The sequence below is a fragment of the Acinonyx jubatus genome, chromosome C2 (assembly GCF_027475565.1).
Source record: "Acinonyx jubatus isolate Ajub_Pintada_27869175 chromosome C2, VMU_Ajub_asm_v1.0, whole genome shotgun sequence".
NCBI classification, from domain to species: Eukaryota; Metazoa; Chordata; class Mammalia; order Carnivora; family Felidae; genus Acinonyx; species Acinonyx jubatus.
Window position 1 is genome coordinate 9,300,916 of NC_069384.1, and position 22,431 is coordinate 9,323,346.

Here is a 22,431-nt window from a genome sequence, read left to right on the forward strand (position 1 = left end):
GAGTCAGGAAAATCAAGCTGCAGCGAAACCTGGAGACAAGTCCAGGGAACAAAGGACAGGTATGCTTTTTCAAGAAGGAAGGGGGAAGTTGGGAAGGCTTTTATAAATTAAAAGTCCCTTGGCATAAACTGGGTGTCTGAAGTGCAGTGGCTTTTCAGTGGCTGAGTGTTGCCTGGGGGGAAAAGGAAAGTGTCTCTATTTCTGGCTGGTATAGTAGAGTAGTATCCATGGGCAAGGTCAAATCCTTCTAAGGTCAAGTTCGTCTCTTCTTGTTGAGTCTGCAGTTGAGCCTGCAATTGAGTAGGAGTGGTAGGGCATGAGACCTTTCCCTGCAGACACCTCCTGATTCCATTTTTAGTGAGGTTTTTTGTTACAAACTTTCAGAAACTTCAGTGGCCATAATGGGGGACTTTCAATATCTCCAAACTTGGTTTACTCAAAATTAAGTTAAAAAACTGTTTCTTCTTGAAAGAAGATAAAATCAAAACAAAAAAAGAATGAGATGTCTATTTTAAATGGTACCTTGGGGCACCTGGGTGGCTCAGTCGGTTAAGTGTCCAGCTTCGGCTCAGGTCGTGATCTTGCGGTTAGTGAGTTCGAGCCCTGCATTGGGCTCTGTGCAGACAGCTCGGAGCCTGGAGTCTGCTTCGGATTCTGTGTCTCCTCCTCTCTCTCTGCCCCTCCCCTGCTCATGCTCTGTCTCTCTCTGTCTCTCAAGAATAAATAATCTTAAAAAAAAAATTTAAATGGTAACTTGACTCTTGCAGACGTGTTTGGATTCTGTTTGCCCCTTTGGAAAGTACTGTTTCTAAATTCATTGAGGCACACAATTGAAAGAGGCAAAATGATGGGGCACCTGGGTGGCTCAATCAGTTAAGCATCTGACTCTTGGTTTTGGCTCAGGTCACGATCTCACCGTTGGGAGGTCAAGCCCAGAGTCAGGCTCTGTGCTGACAGTGTGGAGCCAGCTTGGGATTCTCTCTCTGACCGCCCCCCCCCCCCAATATATAAATAAAACATTTTTTTAAACAAAATGGCTTCTGAGGCCTCTTTCCCTCATCTCTACCTTCTTCGTTTACAGACAGGAGACAGCCATCTTCCTCTGTCTCTGCACCTTCCTCTTTCTCTGGGCCCTCTCATTCTGATCCTTTTGCTGAACTTTCCTTTTCATTTGAAGCTCCTTCTGCTTCCTCCTCTCCTGAACCTATTCAAACCTGCCCCTTTCAAGTTAAGTCTTCTAAAGATCTAAATAGACCCCACATTTCTTATATTCCCTGGACTAAGGCTGAATTCAGAGTCAAAGAGTTTCCTAAAGTCACTGAGAACACCCATAGGTTTGCTGAAGAATTTAACGTAATTAGCCAAACGTTACCAACAGGTTTCTCAATTGGTCACATGCTTGTTGGTGAGGGCCAGGCAAAACATTGGATGAAACTAGCTCAGCAGGAACATCTTGAACAGGATATAAAGAACAGACCCTGAACTTCTGCTACGATACTCGCTGGAAATGTCCACTGAGCAAGGACAGTGGCTTTTCCTAAGCCCGTTGATTGGAACAAAATTCAGGGTTGTATACAAAGGCATGATGAATCTGTTCATAATAATTGCAGTCAACTCAAAAATGTCTTTAAAGAAAACTTCTGGTCTTCCTTTAGATGTGAGTCCACCTGGGTAGCATTTCAGTCTATGTTTCTTACTGGGCTGATTTGGGATCTTTCCCTTTTAGTCAAAAGGACCAGGGTAGCATGGGAAACTATGGCCACTCCAGATTTAACAGACCTGGAAAACCAGCTTGGGGTCACCCTAGATGAATCGCCTATAGGAAGGACCTACTGAAATTTTTAATGTGCAGCCAATGAAGGCCCCAAAACAGAACCGGAAGTGTAATTTCTGCTACTGTTGCAAGGTATCAGGACTTTGGGAAAGCACTTCATGCACCTTAGCCCACTAGCCAACTTTTCCCATGTCCTCCTGATTCCCAGTGGTGGGGCTCTGAGGAACTATAAGGGCTCTTCCCAATCTTCCCTCTTCATCAGCTTGGGCAAAGCATCTCCAGATTGGGAATGAATCTCTCTCTATCCTTATTGGCACAGGATCTACACTCTCATTGCTTAACCCCGCTGCTATAAAGCAGCTCCACCACCTCGAGTACTAAAACAATTGAAATAGAGGGATCTCTAATAAACTTTAACAGGTTCCTGTCTCTGAACCTTTTCCTTTGTGTCTCACCCCTTGCACAGATACACACCCTTTTCTTCTTAGTTCCCCTGCCCCTATCCATTTCTTGCACTCAGTTTTGCTGGAAACGTATCATACCAGAATTACTCCCAGAAAAGGGAAGGGATTCTAGAATTTGACAGTCGTAACCAAAATCACCAACAAGGGAAAATAAGTTACCCTTGGGCACCTTTCCTGTGCGGGTTCTCTGAGGGCACTATAGCTGAGTCTGAGGGTGCTGTTAATCTATTCCTATTGGATCAGCTATCATCCTCTTATGGGTAAAACCATCAACCCATATGGGCAGAATCCACAGTGTACATCCCATCAAGATTCACATAGGTCCCTCAAAACCTCTCCCCTAAATTAATCAACACCCTACAAATAGAGAAGCCCTTCAAGGCATCAAGCCCATAATAGATTACAAGGCTCAAGAGCCTCATCCCCTGCACAAGTCATTGTAACAGACCTGTTTTACCTGTAAAAAACAGAAAAAACAAACAACCAAAAACCCTAACCGCTGAGGATGGAGGTTTGTCCAAAACCCCAGAGCAACCAATAACATTGTTAACCTCAGCACCCTATTTGTCCCAACCCACGAACAAACGTACTGACATCCATTGCTGCTGAAGGCAAATTTTTCACTGTAATAGCCCTATGCAGTACAGTTTTTATGATTCTAGTTGATAAGGACAGCCAGTCTCTTTTCGCCTTCACTTGGGAAGAATGGCAATGCACAGGGACAGTAATGTCCCAGGGCTACACAGAGAGTCCTTTCTGTTTTGACACACGGTTAGAGGCTGATTTGGATGATAGTAAGTTTTCTGCAGGCTCTCCTTTGTCTCAGCATGTAGATGATTTGCTTCTCTGTTCACCTTCTCAACCGACTTCACAGGAAGATCGCATCTACCTGTTAAAACTTGGGCCATAAAGAGACATAAGGGCTCCAGGGAAACCAGTGCAGTTAACCCAGACTCAGGTCAGAAACTTAACGCATGAGATCTTGAAATGAGAACTGTATTTGGACTCCGAGGATTTGGCGTTGCTAGCAACTGACAGGTTACCTTTTGACTCCCCATGACAATTTACAGGAAACTCCTCTAACCAATGCAGATTTTTTATGGTTTCCTGATGGCTCCTATTTAAAGGATGGTAATGGTAAAATATCATGCTGCATAGGCTATTACAACTCCCTTAGAGGTCACTTCATTCTTAAAAGACTTTTGGGAGTAAGTGAGTACTCGAAGAGTACAGAGAATAACCAGAAAGGAAATGACTGAAGAAGCAGAGTCTCTTAGGAAGGGTTGCAATGGTTCAGAAATGACAGCCGAGTCTCTTTTAAAGAGCTGGAATGGAGAAGGTGGGGACAAACCCAAAGGACAACTGTTAGGATCTGGTCAGTGATAATCAGGAGGTGGGCATAGTGAGCTCATTTATCATAGTGAGTGGATGGTGGGGTCTGTGACCAGGATGATATTAGGAAAGTACAAGTGTCATCTGGACATGTTTTAGATGTTTAGATGGGGGTGTGTGTAGGGGACTGGAGGGCTGCAATTTGAGAAGGGAAGGGAGGACATCCTGAGGAAAGGGAGACGCAGGAAGAGAACTATGTGTTTGGAGCTCTGGGAATGTTCTAGGCAGGTGAAGGATTTTAGGAGGCTCTAAACAAGTTTGGATAGGGACGAGTCCACTAGCCTGAATAAAACCACTCAGAAGGAGGGAAAGGGAGAAGGAAGGGTCCAGGAAGAAATCCCCAGGGAAGTGCACCTGTGAGGACACAGAGCCAGAAAAAGGCCTCTGGGAGGAGAGTTTGGAATGAAGATGTAGAGGAGAAGAAGAAGCCAGTTGTGAAAGGCCAGTGGGACAGAGGGCACTGCTGAGTGCTGGACACGTGTGTACAGAGTCCTGAGGGGAAGGGCACCTGTCCAGGGGGGGACACAGCAGGGAGGCCGGGGTGGCTGAGCAGGGAGAGGGAGCAGGGCCCGTAGATGCGGTCAGAGAGGCAGGGCCAGATCATTCCAGAAACAGTACCGCTGTAAGTCGTCACACCTACCTTGGGGTCTCATTAGAGGCAGCAGTTCTGTGCACACGTCTCGGGTACCAAGGAAGTTTGTTTTCAATGTCACTTCTGCTTGAATATGTAAGCGGGTGGGGTCATTAGCTGGTATGGGAGAAGGAGAACAGGTTAATAGGAAGTAGCCATCTGAGAAGATTTCCCCAGTCACCTTAAAATTTTTTGTTGTATGTGCAATCTGGTCAATTCTCAGTAATGTGTAGATAGGTGAACAGTTTGTCCCAACTTGTATTATCTGGCTGGTTGATGTTGTGTAGCTTTGTTATTTGGCACCCATTGCAAGAAGCTAAGATAAGGGGGCACAATGGCATTTCTACATATGACTCTTTGGCATTTTTTTGTGTATTTCAAAATAAGTTAAAAATTCATAGAGATGCACTAAGTCCAACAGAGAGAATCTTTCAAAAACCTGGGTAAAGTCCCTGAGAGTCTGATCCGTGGCAATGCCAAGGTCCTCTGGCTGGAAAGGCTTGCAACTGCTGGAGGTTTCTGTTCTCCCTGCACGTCCAATCTGACCTCTTTCCCTACGAAGGCCGTTCTAGAACCCCTCAGAGCTGTAGGCCCCACAGCAGCGCTTCAGACACCCACCCCAACCGCTTCTGGGTAGTCCCCTAAGAGAGGTTTCCTGGCCTAAGAGCTCCAATGTTCTTAACCTCGAAGATGATACCTTCGAAAATGATGCTCTAGTTGTTGACCAACATGTGAGGCCCCTGTACTCCTTCAGCAGGAAGTCATGCAGGGCGCAGATGCTCTGCAGGTCCTTGATGTCCAGCAGGTGGAAGCAGGGGCTCAGGCCCTTGGCTGAGGGTCGCACAGCCGACTGTCCCCACGCCTCATCCAGCGCTATGAACATCATGTTGCCCGAGAACTGCAGGCACAGGTTGTACGTGATGGAGAAGCCAATGCCTTGTTGGCCCTGGTCACCAGTGCCACACGGTGTCTGAACACATGGCTGTGTGGAGGGATAGCGAGGTCCTGTGTGTGGAGCTGATGGTGCTGTGGGCCACACGGAGGGCTAGTGGTGCGGAGGCCTGGCCACAGTCAGAGATGCCAGTAGAACTGTGTTCTGGGATCCAGTGCTGTGATTCCTAGAGCCCAGGCGCTGCCTCCGTTCCTCCATGAAAGCAGGGACCAGATGTTCCAGGAGGTTCCCTAATAACGCTATTCCAGATATGTCCTTCCTGGGGCTGCACTCTGAGCCCAACTAGGATTCTGTCCTCTTAGGATCCCTCCTCTGAGCCAAGCAGTGCTTTGAGGAGTACTGATGTGCTTCCCAAAACAAAGGTTGTGGGTGATTGATTAAAAGGATGCTAAAGTTTCATAGCTTTTGAGGGAACAATTTTGGGAGAAGCTCTATAGGAGAAAAAAGAGAGCAATTATCTTGGGAATAGGCCTTTCATCTGCAGAATGGGAATGGTTGCCTTCTAAGATACAGTGAAATTGTTCATACAACAAAACCGGTATTGAGCATACAGATCTCCTTGCTTTCTTAGGAGAATCTCAAGGGTGAGAAACAGAATTAGGTCCTGTGCTGAGACTGGGGTGTGGGCAGGGCTCCTCCCTCAGTGTGAGTCCCAGTGTGCCCCCAGATGAGGCAATGTTTATGAAGTTCATGTGGGCCAAGGCAATGATTGCAATGTGTAATTTAATGGTTACACAATCCCGTTTTCCTGTATGTAGTGCCTACTTTTTTGTTTTCTTTAAGGTCACAGTTAATAAGTATTATATGTAATTAGGTGTTATTTTTAAAGTATTGAGGAAAAAAGACCTGTGATGCTGGGATATATTTCTAAATTAGCAGTAGACGTGATATGTCTTGTCCTTGATATTGATACTCCTCAAGGTTCATTTTAGAAATACAAGCTAACAGGGAGGAAATTAACAGCCTTGTTGAAGAGAAAACGTTAAAGGAAACCTCACTTATATTTTTTATTTCATTTTATTTTTTAAAAGGCTGTTTTTAAGTAATGTCTATACCAAACGTGGGGTTCCAACTACCAACCTTGAGATCAAGAGTCCCATGCTCTAACGACTGAGCCTCCTAGGCGCCCCACAGGAAACCTCTTTCCAAATAGAAACCTTACCCCATGGGGCGCCTTGGTGGCTCAGTCAGTTGAGCGTCCAACTCTTGATTTTGGCTCAGGTATTGGTCTCATGACTTGTGAGATCGTGCTGTGCCTCAGAATCTGTGATGATAGTAAGGAGCCTGCTTGGGATTCTCTCTCTCCCCCTTCTATCTGCCCTCCCCTGCTCATGTTCTCTCTCCAAATAAATAAACTTAAAGGAAAAAAACAAAACCGTGCCTTTGCTTTGCAGGGCCTATCAGTTCTCATTTCTGTCAGCCTAAAAACCCCTGGTGAAGACTGAAAAATAATCATGAGAGGAGGGAGTCTGAACAATCTGGATGCTTCTGTGAGGGGTGGGAGGTGGTGGGCATTCACGGAGGCCCCTAGGGAGCCAGGCTGGGTGTGTGGCAGTAAGAAGCTCCCCTCAGGGCCCTGGATGTGTCAGGTCCCAGTCCGGGGACGCTTATGGAGGGCAATTTGCACCGCCCTTGTTTTCAGCCTGTTCACCTGTATTAGTTCCTTTACCCTTCATGGAAATCCTAAGACTTCCCCCGAATTGTACACTTGAGGAGATTGACATAGAGCAACATGCAGGATTTTGCTCAAGGTCAACCCGTAGGTGGCAGAGCCAGGATCTTTTCGTTTCCAGATGTTTGTTTTGAAAGCTTTCAAAGAGAGAAGTGGAAAGAATAGGACTGTGGACACCCATGTATCCTCCAAACTAGCCTCAGTAGTGATGAGTATGTTACTATCCTTCACCTTCTGTAGAGATTTTGCTGGACTGTTAATGTTACAGACTTGACCGTTTCTCCTTACATGAATAGCGCATTCACCTTGAGATCTGACAGTAATTCTTTCATATCCATTGATACCAATCCTTATTCATTTTTCCTCCTTGTCTCAGGTTGTCTTATGGATGCACCTCTAGTGCCCACTCCCATTTCACACCTTGCAATTGTGGTTTTTTTTTTCCCCAATGAGTTTGCTATTTAAAGAGACCACAACGATGTCTATTTTGTAGTAGAGGCTGATAAAGTATGCTAGTTAGGGAAATCTAGCCCTATTATGGGTTTATATATTGTCTCTGGTGACTTTCAAGCTACAAAAGCAGATTTGATTAGAGACCACTGGCTTGCAAAGGCAAAAATATTCATTATGTGCCTCTTTCACTAATGTTTACTAACACCTGAGTTAAACTGTCCCTTCTCTTGACCTAACTTAGGGTCTGTTAGACTTTGGGGCTGGTTGGCAAGAAACAATCTGCACACATGGACATTTACTTATAATTGTTTATTCAGATATTCATTCATTGTTGGTTGGCATTAATTCCACTTTTTCTTCTCATATATCACAGAAGAAATCACAAAAGACTTCCCAGAATTAGTAGCCAATTCAATTTAAGTACTCAATATGGACAGTGATCCTTCCTCCTCCTCCTTTTCCTCCTCCTTCTTCTTCTACTTCTTCTGATATGAACATTGTTAACAGTGTAGTCCTTTTGTTCATATCATGGAAGTATCATAATGGGACCCATGGAGGGAAATGAGGGGGGGGTCCCCATTGTTCAACTTTCTTCTCCATTACAAACTCCCCGTGAGGCCCCTTATCATCTGAGGGCAAAAGGGCCAAGTAGATGGGGGTCTCTGCTCCTTCTTCTGGGCTTTTAAGGGCTGTAGGTCCACCCATGTCTGTTCTCACCCACCTAGGGCAGCAGGCATTCAGAAGGATCCTGTCTCCCCTCCTCTGCTCACTCAGTTTCCTGGCATGGATTCTGGACAGGACAGTGATACCCATCTTTGACACTCCATATGTGAGTACTTTCATATCAGGGCAGCCTTCCTTCCTGTGTACCCCGCTCTTTGTGTCTTCCACAAACTTGTTCATGAGCCCCACCAGCTCCTCCTCCGTGATAGTCTCACTTCTGAACTTCTGCTGAAGTTCTGAGCTGCAGTTGTTAAGAACTATGAAGCTTGTTATGCTAGACACAGTGACCACTCTGCCTAAAATACAACACAAATGGTCATGTAGAATCGCATGTGTAAGAATGATGAATACCAAAATCCCTTAGATTTGCCCATTTGGGAGACAGTTACCAGTTTGCTAGGAGTGTGAATGTAGTCTTCCTATATAAATGAAGGACAAAATCCAATATTGAACCTTGCAAGACTCATAATGTCTCAGAGGACGGCAGAGAAATGATCTAATGGGGTGTGCAGTGCCCAGATGTCCCATAAAGAAAAGAAAGTGACTTATACAGGAACGTGCTATCAGAAGGTAAGTCAGTGCTCACTGCAATCATGAGTAGAGAGCCACTTTTCTTCACAGATCCCCTTTGGAACCATCTTAACATCTTATGGTCCCATGGGCAGTGCTCTATGAACAAGTGCCTATTAACCAACAAACAACTGATCATTTTAGTGATGACCTTTTGAAGAAGAACAGACTGCATGTGTTTTGTGGGCTGTCCCTCTGATATAACCAGGTAAAAACAAATCACCTCAGTGGGCTAAGGTGTGTGGTATTTTCTCTATGTTGGAATTTCATCAACTTGGGAGCAGTGAGAAAACACCAGGCAATATAGTTATGGGAAGGGGCAATGGAACAGTCACATGTTAAAAAGATAGTATAAAAAGAAATGCTACAACATGGATGAATCTTGATAACATTATCCAAAAGAAAGTGGCCAGTCACAAAAGACTACTCATTATATGATTCTCTATATATGGGATGTCCAGAGAAGTAGATGATCAGACAGATAATAGATTAGAGGTGCTTCAGGCAGTGGGATTGTGGGAAAAGAGGGCTGGTGCTAAGGGCACAGGTTCTCCTTGGGGTGATGACAGTATGCTAATCTTAAAGCAGTGATTGTTCCACAAGTCTGTCCATATACTAAATTCCACTGAATTGCATGCCTGAAATGGGTAAAGTGTATGATATGTGAATTGTATCTCAGTAAAGTGGTTAAAAGTGTAAAGCAATCTCACAGTTCTCACTAATTCTTTTTCAAAAATATAGTTATTATTCATAAATGTGAACTTACACTGACATGTATAAATAGTTTACTATTTTTCCATCTACATGAGTATCTTTAGCCTAATAGAAAAATTATGAGAATTTACGAACAATAAGAGCTTCAATAAATTAGGAAACTATCCCTATTTTATGTAAATATCCGGGAAAGACAGTCATGGTCACTTAACTCTGAGCTCCATCCCACTAAGGAATGTCAGTGCCATACAAGTTCAGTGTAAGAGATAATGCATGACCCTGTGATTCTCATTGGTGGTGTTTAGAGATAATTAAAATGAATTGCAGAAACTGTCTTATTAATGTAACAGGTTTCTAAGATGAATACCTTTGAGAAAGGAGTCAGTTACTCCATACTTCCTTCCATCTACAACATACTAAGCTAAGATTAATGGAACTTAGGGGCAGCTGGGTGACTCAGTCAGTTAAATGTCTGACCCTTGATCTTGGTTCAGGTCATGATCTTGTGGTTTGTGAGTTCGAGCCCCACGTTGGCTCTATGCTGACAGCTCTCTCTCTCTTTCTCTCTCTCTCTCTCTCTCAAAAATAAATAAACATTAAACAATATTTTTAGAAAAGTTAGATGTTTTAGTAAGCAGCTCTCCGATTTTATTACTTCTCACTAGTTTATTTCATTTTCAAAAATCATTTGCCTCTTTCACAACAAAAGTAACATATATTAACGATTTGAAGTTTCAAAAACAGAAGTGTGTGAAATAAGACAGAAGTAGAGGAACCAACATTGGGTAACTGCTATAGTAGAAAGACTGCTGCATTTACTCCCTAGGGTGTGGAGCCAGTTTCTTAAGTACCTTTAGTATAGATAGTAAATGGAAAACTCTACTAACGTTCTGTAGGCTGTTTATAATGAAGTGATGACCTCTTTTCTATTCTCTATTTTCTATCTCAGGAAGTCTAGTATCAGCTGTGAAAATGCTTACCTGTAAGCGTGATGGGGAGTAAAAGGTTTTGTAGGTAAATTCCTGGTAGTAGATGCTGCAACCAAACCCTCTTCCTCAGGCCTGTCCCATGCACTGAGCACATCCCCAAGCGGGCTGGGTGGCTGTCAGGGGGCTTCTCCTAGAACTGGGAGAGATGGTAGATGCTTCTGGTCTGACAGCTCAGGACAGGAATCACATGAGAAGGAATGGGAAGCACTTGTGGAGTTTATACAGCAAAGACTCTGATCCAAACATTTTTGTCGTCAGCGTGGACTCATGGCTTTCAGGTGTCATTTTGGAATGCACGCAGCCTATATACTAAGAAGTGTATGGACCATCCCAGCGTCTTTGTGCTAAGGGTGTGTGAGTTCATGTCAGTGTGTGATATGTATGTGAATGGGAGTGTGCGTGAGACAGAGACTATATGTGTGACTATAAGTATGTGACACCGTGTGTGAGGTAGTGTGACAGTTGCCCCTCACAGTCACTATGAAAAGCACATTACCCAGGTAAGAAAGGACTCTTGTGCTGGTGGGGCCGGGGTGTGTGTTGGGCTTACAGTTTATCCAGACCATTACTCTGTATGTGACCAGGGATCTATTGTTAGGAAATCTCTCACTATCTCCTACTCTCCAAACCTCACTGTCCTCAAGCAGAGCCACAGTGATCTACACAATGCAGGGTATTTTAGATATCATCTCATTGGGGGTCACAAATTTCAAGTGCATTACTTGATTCTTAAGGCTACTCAGAGTCTGTAAGTTCAAGCTGGTTCTTGTGACCTTTGATGATTTCACATTCATCACATTCCCTGGAAGATTCATGTTTTCTGATATCAAGAGGACCAGTTGTTAAGTCTTTGGATTGATAGGGGGTTTTCACAAAACACCTCAGGGTTTTAAATGTGCCTCCTGTGGTTTTCCCTGAGGTACCTGGGGCCCTGAGACGAGGAAGACATAGGCCCAATCAAGCAGAGTCCTTATTTTGTTTCTCTAAACTTACCAGGTAAGGCTTCATTTGGAGAGGGGGATCAAGTAAAAATGATTTGAGGACCTTGAATAGTGGGAAGAACCACTAGTTTGGATGTCCCATGACCTCAGTCTGCAACCAGCTGTGCTCATGACCTTGAGATTCATTATTTCTCCATGTTATTAATGGGCACCATATATAAGATGCCCAGTACATCACATCTAGAATGCCCAGCCACCTATCCTTTCTAGAACCAATATGTCAGAGGGTGTGTGTGAGTGAGTTACGTTTACTATTGTAATTTTCCAAGCAAATTCCTCTAGTGGCATTTCAGACTAAGGATATTGCAAAGCAGTACCTTTTCAAATGAAGGTTGAGAACACCTTTTTTAAGGTTTCCTTGATAAGTGCAGCGTTAACAAGACTGTATTTCCACCTAGTACTTTAAGCTAATATCTGATGAACAACAATGTTCAGATTTCCAGTTTGCTCAATTCCTTAGAGATGTTTATATCTTAGTATCTTTTTGAAATAAAACCATAGATAAAGACAATAAAGAGGAACAACAGCTTATCCTTTTAAAGAGAGTATCCTTCTCATTCAGGAATAGGAATTTGCGGGGAAGGGGAGGGAAATGATATAGAATGTGGGAAAGGGTTTACATGACCTTGATACTGATTGCCTAGTTAAGACTGGTGGTGGGCACCTGGGTGTTGTAGATTCTTAGTATTTTGTTTTTGTGGCTAAATTATTTCAGTAAAACTCTTTTTGAAGAAAGGATTAAAAAGTAAGAAGAATGAACATATACTATTGTGACCTTAGGTTCACGATTCTGTCTTTTGGTTTGTCCTTTCATGCCAAAAACCAAAGCAGACATTGGATTTTTGAATGGGTTCTGAACTAGAGAGATCTGGTGGACGTCATTCAAGATTGTTCTTTCTGTCCTGGTTTCCAAAGTAGGTGGGAGGTGGGAAAGTATTTGCTTTTGGTTATGCTAGCTAGGATTTCTCCCAGATAGTCTTGCTAAAGGGTGTAAAGTTATGGTAACGAACTGCTGTGGCTGCCATCCCCCCAAACAATGGAAGAACTCTCCTATTTTCAAAGTCAAGAAAACCCTGCTCTTACACTGAGAGTATAGCTTGCATTTCTAGGTCCCTGAGTCTAATTTTTCTGAGTCAGGATCAATTGTTTGATTAGAGCCTGCCTCAGAAAATGCAGAACACTCATTTCTCATTCTGGTCCACGACCAAATACACAGCAGGCACCCACACTGTTCTGTAGGTGAGAAAACAATCGGCCAGAAGTGAGTTTTGCCTTCTAAGGGATACGTGTAGGAAGTGTGATGCTGGCACAAGGAACTCGTCCCACATCAACCTTATGGTGAGTAAAGGGGTCAGGGGACATTTGAGAGCCGCCCTTTGGGTGCCGGTGAAACCAGTGGTAGAAGGAGAAGTAGTAGAAATTTCCAGGAATGAAGAGGCAGTGGGGGCAGAACTGAGAGTAAACTGTATACGCGTGTGATCACTCAGGCCAGACACCCTAATCTTTCTAAAAGTGTCACCTCACTTACTCAGTGTACTAAACGAGTGGTGGTTCTCCCATCATATTAACGTGGAGGTAAATATTAAAGTGGTTTACAACCAGGGAATTATAGCAGTTTGTTTTGTGCAAACATTGAACAAGGTGAGGGGAACTGATGGGCCTGGACTTTGGCAGGTCTGACGACAGAGATCCCTAGAAGCTACGCTCAGGATTGGGCTTTGGTCCTGGACTTTTGGGAGTAAATGAGCACCCAGAAAGTACAGGGAATAACCAGAAAGGAAAAGACTGAAGAAGTAGCGTCTCTTTGGAAGGTTACAATTGTCCAGAAATGACAGCTGAGTCTCTGTTGGAGAGTTGGGATGGAGAAGGTTGGGGGCAAATCCATAGGGCAACTGTTAGGACCTGGTCAGTGATAATCAGGAGGTGGGCATGGTGACCTCATTTGTCATGGAGGGTGGATGGTGGGGTCTGTGACCAGGATTATATTGGGAAAGCACAAGTGTTATCTAGATGTGTGTTAGAGTTTTAGGTAGAGGTGTGGGGTGGGGGGAGGTTGGAGGGCTGGGATTTGAGGAGGGAAAGGAGGACATCCTGAGGAGAGGGAGAAGCAGGAAGAGAACTATGTGTGTCTGGAACTCTGGCAATGTTCTAGGCAGGTGACAGAGTTTAGGGGGCCCTAACAAGTTTGGATGGGAAGAGTCCACTAGCCTGAATAAGATCACTCAGAGGCGGGGAGAGGGAGAAGGAAGGGTCCAGGAAGAAATCCCCAGGGAAGTGCACCTGTGAGGACACAGAGCCAGAAAAAGGCCTCTGGGAGGAGAGTTTGGAATGAAGATGTAGAGGAGAAGAAGAAGCCAGTTGTGAAAGGCCAGTGGGACAGAGGGCACTGCTGAGTGCTGGACACGTGTGTACAGAGTCCTGAGGGCAAGGGCACCTGTCCAGGTGGGGACACAGCAGGGAGGCCGGGGTGGCTGAGCAGGGAGAGGGAGCAGGGCCCGTAGATGAGGTCAGAGAGGCAGGGCTAGATCATTCCAGAAACAGTACTGCTGTAAGTCGTCACACCTACCTTGGGGTCTCATTAGAGGCAGCAGTTCTGTGCACACGTCTCGGGTACCAAAGAAGTTTGTTTTCATCGTCGCTTCTGCTTGAATATGTAAGGGGGTGGGGTCATTAGCTGGTATGGGAGAAAGAGAGTAGGTTAGTAAGTAGTAGCCTTCTAGGAAGATTCCATGCAGTGACAGTAACATTTTTGTTGTATGTGCAATCTGGTCAATTTTCAAGTGTGTAGGTTAGTGTACACTTTGTTCCAAAGGGAATTATCTCACGCAGTGATGCTATTTAGCTTTGTAATTTGGCACCATTGCAAGAAGCTAAGGTAAGGGTGCACAAGGCATCTCTGCATATGACCCTGTGGGATTTGTTGTGTTATTTCAAAATTAGTCAAAATTCATGGAGGGGCACTTGTATGCCTTAGTCGGTTAAGCGTCTGACTTTGCTCGGATCATGATATTGCAGTTTGAGTTCAAGCCCCACATTGGGCTCTGTGCTGACAGTGTGGAGCCTACTTGGGATTCTCTCTCTCCCTCTCTCTCTTCCCCTCCCTGCTCGCTCTCTCTCTCTCTCTCTCTCTCTCTCTCCCTCAAAATATACAAATAAACAAACAAAAGACTCATGGAGATTCTCAAAGAGAGAAACATGCAAAAAACCCAGGTGAAGTCCCTGAGAGTCTGATCTATGGCAATGCCAAGGTCCTTTGGCTGAAAAGGCTTGCAGTTCCTGGAGGGTCCTCTCTCCCTCTGCCTCCAGTCTATCTTCTTCCCTAGGGTGGGTGTTCTTGATCCCCTCGGAGCTACACAGCAGCGGTTCAGACACCAGCTCCAAACTCACCCTGTCTGGTCCCCTAAGGGAGGTCTCCTGGCCTTCCCATGTCCTTACTAGCAAGGGCAATGCCCGCGTTGTTCACCAGCACATCCAGGCCTCCGTACTCCTTGCACGGAAGTCGCGCAGGGCGCGGATGCTCTGCAGGTCGTCGAAGTCCAGCAGGTGGAAGCGCGGACTCAGGCCCTCGCCCTGGAGCTGCTGCACGGCCGCCCGTCCCCGCGCCTCGTCCCGTGCCGTGAGCACCACGTCCCCGGAGAACCGCCGGCACAGGTCGCGTGCGATGGCGAGGCCAATGCCCTTGTTGTTCCCAGTCACCAGTGGCACGTGGGATGTGTGACTGCATGACTGTGTGGAGTGCTAGGGAGGCCCTGTGTGTGGGGCGGATGGTGTTGTGGGCCACACAGAGGGCCAGTGGTGCGGAGGCCTGGACCCAGAACTGTGTGCTGGGATTCAGTGCTGTGACTCCTAGAACACTAGGCCCCGCCTTCATCCTTTCAAGAAAGTTACAGCGAAGGTACCAGAAGGCTCTCTATACCAAATCTGTCTCCCCTGGGGCTGCACTGTGAGCCCAACCAGGCCTGTGTCCTCTTAGGATCCCTCCTCTAGGCCCAGCATTGGTTCTGGTTGGAATGCTGTGCTCCACAAAATAAAGGTGGTTGGTCATGGATTTATATGGGGTTGAGATTCATGGTAGGTGAACTAAAATTATTTTGGGAAAACCCCAGCAGAAAAAAGGAGCACAGATATTGTCATGAGCATGTGTCCTTTCTTCCTCTGCAGAATGGATAAGGTTGCTTTCTTTCCAAAATTCAGTTTAGTTGCTTACACAGAACTGCCTTTGGGGACAAGATCCCCGTGCTTTTTAAAGAGAAATTCAAGAGGGAGAAGTAGAGAATTAGGTCTTGTCCTAACTTTTGGGCTTCTCCCTCAGTGTGACTGCCAGTGGGCCCTGAGAGGGAGGGAATGTTTATGAAGGTCACTGAGGGCTGACGCATTGCTTAGAATGTTTAATGGTTATATAATCCCATTTGCCTAAATTGCCTATTTTTTATGTTCTTCCAAGGTCACAGTAAATAAATGTTATATATATGGTGTTATTTTTATGGTATCAAAGAAAAGATGTTTGTGATGGATTGCCAAAGTAGTAATTGAGATTCTATTGTGCTGCTCTACACATTGAGTTTCCTCATGGTCAGATTAGAAATACAAGCTCACAGGGAGGAAATGATTCACCCCTTTGAAGTGAAAAACTTTTAAAATACGGACCCTACCCTTGCTTTCTGGGTCTGTCACCTTTCATTTGGGTAAGCCTGAAAATCCCTGGTGAAGAGTGAAAAGTAAGAGACTCTTAAAATCTGAGAACAAACTGAGGGTTGATGGGGTGGGGGGGGGGGGTGGGAGGGCGGGGAGGGTGGGTGATGGGCATTGAGGAGGGCACCTGTTGGGATGAGCACTGGGTGTTGTATGGAAACCAATTTGACAATAAATTTCATATATATATAAAAAAAGAAATGTAATCAGTAAGTAGAAGCATCTTTAGAACAGGGATGTTCCTGTGAAGGGAGGCAGGTGGTGGGTGTTCATTCAGGCCCACAGGAGCCAGGCTTGGTTTGGGCAGGAAGAATCTTCTGTCACTTTGGTGTCCTGGGGCGAGTCACTTGGGAGCCATGATCTACACCCAATCTATACTCAGTTCCTCCCCTTGTCTCAGATCGCCGTATGGATGTATCTTGTGTTCTCACTCCTATTTCACACGTGGCAATTGTTTTTCCCAAGGAATCCGGTATTTTAAGAGATCACAGCAGATGTGTTGCCCAAGTTATACTAGAGGCTGGTGAAAAATGCTCCCTGGCACATCCAACCAAGCTCATTGGCTTATGTGCTGGCTCTGGGTTCTTTCAGCTACAACAGCAGATCCGAGTAGATCCTATAGGGACTGTGTGGCCTGCAAAGCTAAAAGTATTACTATCTGTCTCTATAATGTTTGCTTACTCTTGAACTAGACTGTAACTTCTCCTCATCTACTTAGGTGTATTAGATTTTTCTGCTGGTTTAGCATGTACAGTCTGTACAAACAGGCATTTTTAAAGAACCATTTATTCATTTCTGGTATTATTTCACTGATTTCATTTTCCTCTGCCTTTTCACAGCTAAAATAAAAAATCTTTCACAGAATTAGCAGACCACTCAAATACAAGAAGGGATATTTTACACTTTGTTTTGTTTTGGATTGGGGTAGTATTGACAAGGAAAAAGTTCTTTTGGGCAAGGGAGGGGGTTTCACAGACGGCCCCATAGATGGAACCATGAATTCGGTTCACCATTGTTCAACTTTCTTCTCCATAACAAACTCCCCGTGAGGTCCCTCAGCATCTGAGGGCAAAAGGGCCAAGTAGACGGGGGTCTCTGCTCCTTCTTCTGGGCTTTTAGTGGCTCTAGGTCCGGCCATGTCTGTTCTCACCCACCCAGGGCAGCAGGCATTCAGGAGGATCTTGTCCCCTCTCCTCTGCTCACTCAGTTTCCTGGCATGGATTCTGGACAGGACCGTGACACCAATTTTTGTCACCCCATATGCAGTATCAGGCCAGCCCTCCTTCCTGTGCACCCCGTTCTTTGTGTCTTCCACGAACTTGTTCATGAGCTCCACCAGCTCCTCCTCTGTGATGGTTTCACTTCTGAACTTCTGCTGCAGTCTTGGGCTGCAGTTTTTAAGCGATCTGAGGCTCACTATGCTAGACACATTGACCACTCTGCCTAAAATACAACACAAAATGTTATGGAGAAGGGCAAAGAAAGATGAATTCCAGTTTCGCTAAGATTTGGTACTAGAAAATTTCCACTGAAGTATCATGAGTTTGCTGTGAGCATTAATGAAGACTGCCTGCATGAGTCAAGGACAGGACGGTCCTAAACTTGTTATACCCATAATGTCTCCAATGATGCCTGAGAAATGCTCTGGTGGGGAGGGCGCCAAGCAGATGCTCCACAGGAAATCGGAAATGGCTCCTATAAGAACATGCTGACAAGGATGAATGAAGGCCTGAGAACCTGAGTGACATCTCTGTGGCAGATTTGCTCATGTGATATGGACCGAACCAACTGTGAGTGACCAAGTGGGACTCTAGCAATGTGCCAGCATCTCTTGATTCTTATTTTTCTGTTAGATGTGCTACTGCACTGTGACGTGGTGTCACATTGGACTTCTTAGTAATATTCAACTACCATTTATAAACGAATCATATGATGCTATGGAGAGCGATGAGCAAATGTACCGGAAGACTGAGTGACCGTCTGCTGTAATCAGGATGTAATACTGATGGAAAATGACAAGCCTGATGAAAAAGTGGATTTACCTGTCAGCTAATTTCTATACTGTTAAATTAATTAAACAAGGAGGCCATTACTTTGCAGTGGCTCTAATACCCTGGTGGCATATGTAGCAAACCAAAATCAATGCCTGTAAATGCCTCAAACTTACAAAACTGAAACCTAAGGATGACCAATCACAAACAACCAACTAAGCTTGAAGTTACATTCAATCAATAATTTTCTTCCTTCAATTCTGGGTTTTTCTGTATAATAGTCCTTCCCTGAGCACCTGTCGATGGAGCATTGCTAACTACTTCTGGTTTTGTGCTTCCTGATCCAAATACAGTTGAACCTTGACAACCCAGGGATTAGGAATTGCTGAATCCCCATGCAGTAGAAAAATCTACATTAACTTTTGATTTCCCCAAAAGTTTACGGATAGTTTTTGACTGAAGGCGTATCCATGACATAAACAGTCGATTAACATACATGATGTATTCTTACAATAAAGTAAGGTAGAGAACAGGTTAAGAAAATCGTAAATAAAAGAAAATATATTTATAGTACTGTACGTATGCTTATTGAAAAAAATGTGCATATAGGCAGCCTGAGCAGGCCTGGACAGAGGCAGTGGTGTGGGGGCCTCTCCAGGTGACAGCAGGCCTGAGGGACAGTAGAGCTGCCTCATCTGCCTGGAGATATACCACTGGCCTGTGGCCATCTGTGGCACATGTGAGTGTGCAGGCCTTCTGGAGGCGATGGGGAGGGATCTGCACCTGGCCTGGGCAGGGTGTCCTGAGGAGAAAGAGAGGCAGGAGGAGAACTATGTGTGTCTGGGGCTCTGGGAATGTTCTAGGCAGGTGACAGAGTTTAGGGGGCCCTAACAAGTTTGGATAGGGAAGAGTCCACTAGCCTGAATAAGATCACTCAGAGGGGGGGAGAGGGAGAAGGAAGGGTCCAGGAAGAAATCCCCAGGGAAGTGCACCTGTGAGGACACAGAGCCAGAAAAAGGCCTCTGGGAGGAGAGTTTGGAATGAAGATGTAGAGGAGAAGAAGAAGCCAGTTGTGAAAGGCCAGTGGGACAGAGGGCACTGCTGAGTGCTGGACACGTGTGTACAGAGTCCTGAGGGCAAGGGCACCTGTCCAGGTGGGGACACAGCAGGGAGGCCGGGGTGGCTGAGCAGGGAGAGGGAGCAGGGCCCGTAGATGAGGTCAGAGAGGCAGCGGCAAGATCATTCCAGAAACACCACTGCCTGGGTCCCTTGTCACACCTACCTTGGGGTTTCATTAGAGGCAGCAGTTCTGTGCACACGTCTCGGGTACCAAAGAAGTTTGTTTTCATCGTCACTTCTGCTTGAATATGAAACGGTGTCGGATCATTAGCTTTCAGGGAGAAAGAGATTAGCGTTAATAGCAGCCATGTGGTAAAAATTCCACAGAACGGCATATGAAGGAAAAGTGCATGTGAAATGTGGTGAATTTTTTGTAAAACTGGCCTCTAGTTCATAGTATTGTGCCAGTGACAATGTCCTCATTTGACAAGGTTGTAGAATGTTGTAAGATGGCACCATCTTGGGGAGGGTGGGTGAAGGGGGCACACACGGGATCTGTGTTCACCAATTTGTGCCATTTTCTTGTTTATTTCAAAATGCATTAAAAATCCACCCAACTGCCCTAAAGTCCAATCCCAGAGAAACCCTGTGACAACCTGGAAAGAATCCGAGGAGTCTCAGGAAACAGAAAGGTCACTCTGGATAAAAAGCGCTGTGATTCCCTTGGGACTTGGCTCCAGCCCCACCCCTCTCCCCCACCCCTCCTTCAGCCCTACGGAGCCATTTTGGACGCCACGGGCGCTGAGAGCCCCACCGCAGCGATTTCCCCAACAGATGCAGCCCACCCTGGCTGGAGGTGCTCCGTGGTGTCCACCTCCCCTGCGTGCCCCCACCCCCTTACTCTTGAAGGCGATGCCCGCGTTGTTGACCAGCACGTCCAGGCCCCCGTACTCCTTGCGCAGGAAGTCGCGCATGGCGCGGATGCTCTGCAGGTCGTCGATGTCCAGCAGGTGGAAGCGGGGGCTCAGTCCTTCGGCCTGGAGCCGCTGCACTGCCGCCTGTCCCCGCGCCTCGTCCCGCGCCGTGAGCACCACGTCCCCCGAAAACTGCCGGCACAGGTCGCGCACGATGGCGAAGCCGATGCCCTTGTTGGCCCCGGTGACCAGAGCCACGCGGGTGTGTGACGACATGGTTGCGCGTGAGGTGCACGAAGTACTTGCGTGGGGAGCGGACCTTCAGAAGGCGTTCGCGGCGCTCGGTGCCTCTGGAGTTTATGCACAAAGGTCCGCGCGCCTGCGCAAGGTTAGAGGGCGCTAGGCGCGCGGGCGGGACGCACCTCCCCCTCAGGGCGTGGCTTCCCGGGAACCTCCCAGGGGTGGTAGAGAATGGGAAGGGCCGGTGGGTGGCAGAGGCTGGTTAGGTAGCTGCCCGCCTGGCAGCGGAGAGAATCATTCTATTTGGCCATGTCCCTCACTGAGTCTAAACTGAGCCTGTATCCCTGGTCCTCCAAGGGTTTTTCTTTGTATCCTCTCAACTATTCAACCATTGACTTGTGTAATTCAACAAATAGGGCATTTGTAGGGACTTTTTTGTTTGTTTTTCCGGGTGAGGAAAAAAAATCTCTTGAAGTGTTTGGAACTATAGTTGTGGAATAAGCTAGGAGATCAAGTGTGTGTTGTTTTCTTCCCTAAGTATGTGAAAGCAAATCTACCGGTTTGTCCTTGGTTGGTTTTCACATTAGAGTGGGGAACAGTCACTAAATCGTCACAGGGTTACCTCCCTCGACACTTGCAGGGTCATCAGGTTACTTGTATGCAGGTTCTGCAGTGTACAGGTGGAAGGAGGGGTTTGAAGCCCTTTCTTACATTCAAAATAACTTGTCAGGGTGCATCTTATTTTCCCCATTTTATTTTTTATTTTTATTTTTAATGTTTATTAATTTTTGAGAGAGAGAGGGAGTGAGCGGGGGAGCAGCAGAGAGAGAGGGAGACACAGAATCTGAAGCAGGCTCCAGGCTCTGAGCTGACAGCACAGAGCCTCATGCGGGACTTGAACCTGTGAATCCGGAGATCATGACCTGAGCTGAGGTAGGCCACTTAACCAACTGAGCCACCCAGGCGTCCCTCCCCATTTTAAAGCGAGGAAATGGATCCTAAGAAGTTCATAAATTAGGTCAATGGTGGGAAATGAATTTTCTTTTTTCTTAAAAAATTTTTTTAATGTTTATTTATTTTTTGAGAGAGACAGAGACAGAATGCGAGTGGGTTAGGGGCAGAGAGAGAGGGAGACACAGAAGCAGAAGCAGGCTCCAGGCTCTGAGCTGTCAGCACAGAGCCCGATGCGGGGCTCGAACTCACAATCCGTGAGATCATGACCTGAGCGGAAGTCGGACGCTCAACCGACTGAGCCACCCAGGCGCCCCTCTTATTTCTTATTTACAACAGAGGAAAAGGGGACTATGAAACCAAATCTCATTTCTGCACTGCCTGGTATGATAGCCATGAGTGGCTATTTAAATGTAAATTTAATCGAAATAATACAACTTAAAATTCAGTGCTTAGTTACATTAGCCATATTTCAAGCGCTAGTAGTCACATGTATTAGTGGCCGCTGTTTTGGATAGTGCAGATCTATAGTATCTCCATTACAACAGAAAGTTACAAGCAGTGCTTTAGATAGTTTCCAATTATGTTGCAATTCAAGGTGGGTTTCCAATTAGTTGCAAAAAACAAACAATTTGGGAAACACCTTTGCTTCTTTTTGACCCAAATTTTTGAGATAATTGCAGATTTGCATATAGCAGTAAAAAAAGATACAGAGATTCCTTACGCTTTACACAGTTTTCATCTATGGTAAAATTTTGCAACAATATAGTAAGATATCATAATAAGGATAGTCACATGAAAACAATCCATCAATCATATTCGGATTTCCTCAGTTTTACTTGTACTTGTGTATTTGGATCTATACAATTTTATCACATGCTTAGGTTTGTCTGTCCACCACTAGAGATGTTGAAAACATTTCCATCAGCACAAAGATTCCCATTGTTGCTTTTTTATAGCCAAACATCTCTCTGTTGCCCACCCCCGCCTCCACTCAATTCCTTGGGAAGCAGTAATCTGTTCTTCATTTAAAAATTTTATTGTTTCAAAAATGTTATAGAGATGGAGTTGTGCAGTGTAACCTTTGGGGATTTTTTTTGTTTTCACTCAAGATAACTAAGGGCTTTGTTTTGGATTTTCTCCTTTATCAAAGTGTATACTTGGTCTGTCATTTGCTGGCCTCCCTCCACACCACTCCCTACTTTCTTCTATACTTGGGGTGAGCCAGTGTGAAAAGGAAGTGGGATGA

The 22,431-nt window shown here is 45.5% G+C and overlaps 3 protein-coding genes across 5 annotated transcripts in view; 1 reads left to right on the forward strand and 2 right to left on the reverse strand.

Annotated features, from left to right (window-relative positions):
• Positions 1-22,431, forward strand: part of SETD4 (SET domain containing 4) — a 91,631-nt gene that overhangs the window by 20,466 nt on the left and 48,734 nt on the right. The window contains exon 1 of one of the 2 annotated variants that reach the window (XR_008297546.1): positions 20,239-20,379. The exons of the other annotated variant lie outside the window; for it this stretch is intronic. The gene's annotated coding sequence lies outside the window, so the exon portion shown is untranslated. Of the gene's footprint in view, positions 1-20,238; positions 20,380-22,431 lie in introns of those variants that run through there. 2 annotated transcript variants of the gene reach the window in all.
• LOC106967000 (carbonyl reductase [NADPH] 1-like) lies at positions 4,678-15,206 on the reverse strand. Its single transcript, XM_015063185.3, is given in 5 exon segments — positions 4,678-8,357; positions 13,902-14,009; positions 14,771-14,827; positions 14,830-15,073; positions 15,201-15,206. Coding segments are annotated over 5 exon segments (897 nt in total). The 3' UTR covers positions 4,678-7,875.
• On the reverse strand, positions 16,798-20,267 carry LOC106966977 (carbonyl reductase [NADPH] 1). 2 transcript variants are annotated; one of them, XM_053220585.1, is made up of 3 exons: positions 19,979-20,267; positions 19,301-19,375; positions 16,798-17,470 (listed from the first exon to the last, which is right to left on the reverse strand). In XM_053220585.1, exons 1-3 carry the CDS (start codon positions 20,265-20,267, stop codon positions 17,034-17,036), a joined length of 801 nt encoding a protein of 266 aa, XP_053076560.1. In that variant the 3' UTR covers positions 16,798-17,033. The 2 variants fall into 2 exon arrangements, with proteins under 2 accessions (XP_053076560.1, XP_014918637.1); XM_015063151.3 differs by having other exon boundaries at positions 19,301-19,408.